This window comes from Xiphias gladius, chromosome 23 (assembly GCF_016859285.1).
Source record: "Xiphias gladius isolate SHS-SW01 ecotype Sanya breed wild chromosome 23, ASM1685928v1, whole genome shotgun sequence".
Taxonomy (NCBI): domain Eukaryota; kingdom Metazoa; phylum Chordata; class Actinopteri; order Istiophoriformes; family Xiphiidae; genus Xiphias; species Xiphias gladius.
This window is the reverse complement of record NC_053422.1, coordinates 13,376,479-13,382,650: the sequence shown is the minus strand read 5'-3', so window position 1 is coordinate 13,382,650 and position 6,172 is coordinate 13,376,479. Positions and strand designations below refer to the sequence as shown.

At 41.7% G+C, this 6,172-nt stretch overlaps 1 protein-coding gene across 1 annotated transcript; it reads left to right on the top strand.

Moving 5' to 3' along the window:
- Positions 1-761: 761 nt before the first annotated feature.
- rom1b (retinal outer segment membrane protein 1b) lies at positions 762-6,172 on the top strand. The gene is made up of 5 exons (XM_040120134.1): positions 762-908; positions 2,296-2,538; positions 3,292-3,479; positions 4,092-4,338; positions 5,909-6,172. The coding sequence occupies exons 1-5, from the start codon at positions 762-764 to the stop codon at positions 6,170-6,172; spliced, it is 1,089 nt and encodes a 362-aa protein (XP_039976068.1).

Genomic DNA, 6,172 nt, shown 5'->3' with positions numbered 1-6,172 from the left:
TATCAGAACAAGTTTGCTGATCAGACACTGGCCTGCTTTCCAATTGGCCCCTGGACTTTAATAGGATCCCAGGTACTCTGTACGGGGGATTACGGCTCCAAACTCTCGACTTTGGCCAGTCTCGGTGTCCTCCGACCATGGGTACAACGGTTTAGGGGGGCGCCGCAAATGCACAGACCCAGAGGGGCGCCGTCAAAAGACAACATCACGTCACGAGGAAGAAACCGTTGGCTTCAGCTTGAAGGGGGGGCTACGGCGGAGTGACCAGTCAACTTGAGGGAAAAATCTGTCATCTCTGGGAAAAGGAATATTTTTACCTCCTTACTTCTTTAATCAACAGCTTTCTCACATTTTCCCCGGGTTCTACAATACTGAATTGGATTATAAAGAATCCTTTTGGGACAATTTCAGCATCCAAGTGAAAGCTTTGGATTATACTCTGAGGTCGACTGTGCCCTTTACCATCTAAGGGATCTACCTGCTTATCCTCTCCACCTGAAACAACTTAGATGAGCTCAACCTGCTAATAACTCACCAAACAACAAGTTCAAGGCCTGCATTGACCACTGCAATTCTGCAGCATTGAACCCTCCCTCTGGTGACATCTGTCCGGTTTGTTTTTCTACATGTAGCTGGCCACCTCTGGATCCACTCAATTTTTGACCAGAATTCACGGAACTTCTTCTTCTCTCCTGCTCCCCTTCTCTTACTCTTTCCTCCTGTCATTGTGTTGATTGGTGTATGGTAGTGAGCCGCTGAAGATGCTGCTGAAGATGAAATTCACCCAGCAGCGGCGGGTGCATCTGGCCCAGGGCCTGTGGCTGCTGTCCTGGCTGGCAGTGATGTGCGGGGTCTTCATCTTTTGTCTGGGGGTTTACCTTAAGATAGAGCTGCTCCGTAGGGCCGAGGTACAGAGGAGGAAAAGCACTCACATTAACACACACACGCACACACACACACACACACACACACACACACACACACACACACACACACACACACACAATAATGCAATGCCAACTTAAAGACTGGGAGGCTAAGCGGGGCTGAAGTCTGAAAACACTGGCATGATTTCAGTCAAAGTTACACAAACATTGTTTTATATGCTCAGGGTTTTGCCTTTAATCATTGTTGTTTACTGAGTCTGCTGTGCTGTCGCACATCAGTGACTTTAATTTAAAGTTAGCTCTGCAGTTTAATCCACAAACACAAACACGCAGCGCTCAAAACACTGGTGTAATCATACACACAGTGACACGCAGGTGCATCAATGCATGTTTAATCATGAGGATGGAGGTTGCATTGTGTCAGAAAAGTTTTTAGAAAAATCGATATATTTTTACGAAATCATTAGGGTTCAGTGTGTATTGAATATTGGTAACATGACCAGCAGGTGAAGGTCTTGACCTCTACAAGTTTGGTCCATTGTTTAAGCCAATTAGTCATTGGGCTTAATAGATCACTGAATGATCTGAATAGGTTGGAAGTATTGATATCCAGTGGGCTGCACAGGAAGGGGCAGTGCATGAATGCATGCCTTCAGATATTCATTCAGATATTTATTGATCTCCAAGGAGAGAATCTGATTTTGTAGTCTCTTAGTTATTTGGCAAAGTGTTACAGGGGTTGCATAGAGATGACTTAAGTGACTGAAATACAAGAAATACTTGCAGTGTGACCAACAAAATGGTGTGAAGACGCTAAAGGATCTTACAGATTGATTCACAAGAGCTTAATCCTCTTTTATACTTGGTATTCAAATATATCATCTCAGATATATTGTCTCATCTAGAAAGTTTGCTTGGCACTTTACTATTTGTACAGATTGTTGACAAAGCTAATCATTCTTCATGGAACTGAAGAGCACCCAGAAACAGAGATTATTTGTCCAACAGCCGATTTAAACCACATATGGCTACACGTTGGTGAGGATATTAGAAGGTTGCAGCAGTCCTGGGTTGAGATTTTTTAATGGTCATTTTAAAACAACAATGATGCAAAGGTGCTTTAGGCCTGGAAGGCTTTTGAAAACTCAGCCAGTAAAAAGCTCAGTCCATGACTGACTTTTCTTGTGACCAGAGCAATTAATTAAACGTGTCATCATTTTGCCATAGTAGCATTTTCAGCATATCAGCAGCTAATTGAAACTCTTGGTGGACAAAGTCGTTTTTTTGTTTAGATAACGCTAATTCAGAGCAGGATTATTATCTGCTGAAGTGAGAATGTGACCTGCAGTTGGCTCTTGTGGCAACTATTCTATTCTGCTATCTCTGACTGTACTCTTCCTTTCTTGAGGTGATGGACAACACAGAGATCCACGTGGTGCCCAACATCCTGATGATGGTGGGCCTGGCCTCCATCGGCACCAACTGGGTTGCCAGTCGTGTGTGTCAGGATTCCTTGGACTCAAGCCGCTTCCCCCGTTGGAAGGTCCTCCTGATGGCTTGGTTTGGTGTAGCTGCAATGCTCTGTTGTCTGCTCATCGCTGTTGTGGTGCTCAGCTACGCCCTGCAGGGACGACTGGAGGAGTCCCTGAAGGTGGGGTCATAAGGCTGGGTAATGATTAGGGGTGATGAATCAGGGGGTAGAGAAGGCGTCTGTATGCCGTTGTGGTCAAAGAGATGTGTTCGATATCACGATGGTGTTTTTCTAATGCTCAAGCTAAACACAAAAAGAATTCTGTTCCCTCCTACATTGATGTGGCTGAAAGAGTCAGTCAACTGTAGAGTTTAGAGTGTTTTGGCTAGAGAGAATAGGGCTGTCCCGTAGTCTTGCAAATTGAGGAATCGGTTTAGATAAGAATAATAATTAAAAAAAAACAGAAAAGAAAAATAAACTGAAAAAAAAATCTTACAAATAGGGCAAAATTATGCATTTATCAGTATTTAAGAAAACAGAAAACATTAACCATTCTCTGTCATCTGTTTTCTGAAAGACTGGAGCTCTCGCCCTTGTTTAAATGTTGCATTGACAAACAATGCAACATTGTTCGTCAATGCAAATTGTTTCTCAATTTGCATTGACAAACAAACAAACAAAACAGCCCTCAAAATTAAGAGTTTTCGAATCTTAAAGAGTTCTCAATTCATTCATTAACAATGTGGAAGAATTGCACCAACAAAAACCAGACATCATCTAATAAAAATAGGTGTCAATTTAGACTGAAAATCTCTGTCTGTCAACAGATTGAAACAGAAAATAGCTGCATTTTCGAGTTAAGGTACAGTAAAACCATTCTCGAAAACATGGGATGAAACACCCCCTTCTATGTCTTTCACTTTTCTCTCTCAGGTGGGCCTGAGGAATGGCATTCGTTTCTACAAGGACACAGACGTGCCGGGCCGCTGTTTTCAGAAAGAGACCATCGATCGTCTGCAGATGGAGTTTCGCTGCTGTGGAAACAACAACTTCAGGGACTGGTTTGAGGTTCAGTGGGTCAGCAACAGATACCTGGACTTCACCTCCAAGGATGTCAAGGAGTGAGTGAATGACAGTACAGCGAATTATAAGATGCAGGAGATGAGATGATGAACTGGTGAGAGAAGAAAAATGGACAGATGAGGGGTATACAGGAAAGAGAAGAAAAGGAAATAGAGAGGAAATAGTTGAGTGACAGATAAGTAGACTTCACATTCAAAAAGGTCAAACAATATATTATAAAGGACGGATGGAGGGACACTTGGTTAAAAAGAATGAGTTGATAACAGAGGAAGAGTGTATTAAAAATAGATCTGGCCTTTACTTTTGAAGTGAATGGCAGAAATGGATGGGAAGGTTGGTCATGAAGAAAGCACAGAAAGGTTGGTCAAAGATGAGATAAATGAAAAGGAATGAGTAAACAGAAAGGTTATGACATGATGACACTTGTATGGAGGCACACCTCAATTCTCACTAATGTGAAGTGTATTGAGCTAAAAGTCAGGCCTTTAACTTGACTGAATTTACCATTTTCTCCCATAAGATGAATGTACCTCCTACCTTCTCTTCCTTTTTTCTTTCCTTTGACTATCCTCTCACTCTTCTCCCATTTATATCTCTCTTTTTTTTTTTTCTCCCTCTCTTCTCACTGTCCTTCCATCCTCTGTCTCCAGTCGTATCCGGAGTAACGTGGATGGCCGTTACCTGTTGGACGGTGTTCCTTTCAGCTGCTGTAACCCGGCCTCCCCTCGCCCCTGCCTGCAGTACCACCTGACAGATAACAGTGTCCACTACAACTACGAGTTCCAATCAGAGGAGCTCAACCTGTACAGCCGCGGCTGTAGGCAGGCTCTGATCGACTACTACATGGGCTTGATGAATTCAACTGGTCCTGGTGTGCTGTCAGTCATCTTAATACAGGTGGGTAACTTAAACAATACTCCAGTTATTCTGTAATTGTGGTAAAACAGATAAAATGCAGTATTTATCCAAGGCACTGAGCGTTCATTGATGGGATTTTGTTTTTAACTGAATATTTAAAATTATGTGATGTTTGCTCCTGTAGGCACCAGACACAGTTTCGAAAGAAGCCCCCCCGACAAGGCATATACACATAACCACACACACACCCACCCACACAAGCACACTCAACAAAACAACACACAATTTCAAATAATGCTTTTCTACTGACGCACACACTGCCATGACGACCAACAAAAAGAAAAGCTTACCGACACACGTTGATTTCTGTCTTTTAATCAAACACGTAATTTCACTCTTTTCCAAATCACTGCATTGACGGCTCCTTGGAACAGGATGCTCATATACGTACATGTTCGATGGAGCATCGTTACACACCGCTTACAGCCAATCAAAGAATCCATACTTTTACATGCAGCAGCTTCTAGCCCACTGTGACGGGGGCAGATGGGTGCCTCACGGAGAGTTGAAAAGGCCTGAAGCTTCGGTGCAGTTAATATTCGATTTTCAGCTCCAAAACCTCCTTTGTATCATGTGGCCCAAGATCAAACAAAAGAGGGAAGAGGAAGCATGAGATAAAACTGAAAATATGTTGTACAGCACTGACTCTGTCACACTGAACAGGTTCTGTATAATGGATATAAAAGTTTGGCACTGTAAAGCCCTTTTGCGTAAGGGATAGTATGAAAGTTATCAGGGTGGTGATGTTTCTTTTTTTTTTTTTTTAAAGTAAGAACCTGCACTATTTTACTTAATATTTATATTATTATTGTTCATTTGATTAACATATTATTATACCATTAATAATGTATTAAAATAATTAATATATTATTTGGACCTTTGCATTGACTACGGACATAAATATGTACCCTTACCTTATATTTAACATGTTAATGGAATAATAATTTCCATTATTTTTTTGTATTTTATTTTTTAAAATTTACAATTAATTCACAGGCTGAAATTAGATATATACAGTGTGTGAGGTGAGAAAAACTTAAAAAAAAAAAAATACATAAAAATACATACATGACCTCCCTCCCTAAGTCATTATTCCTTAGAAGTGTGAATATTTTAAATGTTCATGTACGCAATCCTGCAGTAAAACATAATTATTTGTAATGATCATGTTGATTCTTCCATGGTTAAAGTGAATCACCATCTCTACTTCATTCCAAGTTTCTTTTCCATCACAAGCCAATCCTTGAAGATGCTGTAAAAACTGCACCTAAAATCTGTGTCCGAGTGAAAATACGTGTATATGTTAGAGTCCTTCATAGCTGGTTTATCAGATTAATGGCAGTTTGAATGAATGCGTTTTTGAACATGTTTTATGGCTATGTGATATCATTGCTAAGAAATTTGTGATATAACCGGATGGACAGATTTTAAAAAGTTTTTGTCAGCCCAAAAAGCCATTTGACCATCTAATTTGGTGACAGATACTGCCTTGCTGACACAGATTTTAGATGCAGTCTTTACAGCGTCTTCATTGCGTCTTTCTTCTCAGATGTCAGTGCTTCTGAGCCTGCGGTACCTGCAGACTGCTGTGGAGGGAGCCATGGCTCTGGAGGACCCAGAGGGCGACAGTGAGGGTTATTTCCTGGAGAAGGGAGTGAAAGAAACCTTTGAGGATGTCAAAGCCAATGTCCTCACCATGCTAAAAATCGGGCAGGTTGACCCCACCGCCGCTGAAGAGTCCCCTGAGGATGCAGACGCTGAGAAGGCTGCTGATAACACGGAGAAGGCTGCCTCCCCTACTCCTGCCAGCTAG

Excerpts from the sequence above, each read along its gene's own strand:
- rom1b (XM_040120134.1), top strand. The coding sequence starts at position 762 with ATGCTGCTGAAGATGAAATTCACCCAGCAGCGGCGGGTGCATCTGGCC. Across the intron at positions 2,539-3,291 it reads GACTGGAGGAGTCCCTGAAG|GTGGGCCTGAGGAATGGCAT; the intron begins GTGGGGTCATAA and ends TTTCTCTCTCAG. Across the intron at positions 3,480-4,091 it reads ACCTCCAAGGATGTCAAGGA|TCGTATCCGGAGTAACGTGG; the intron begins GTGAGTGAATGA and ends CTCTGTCTCCAG.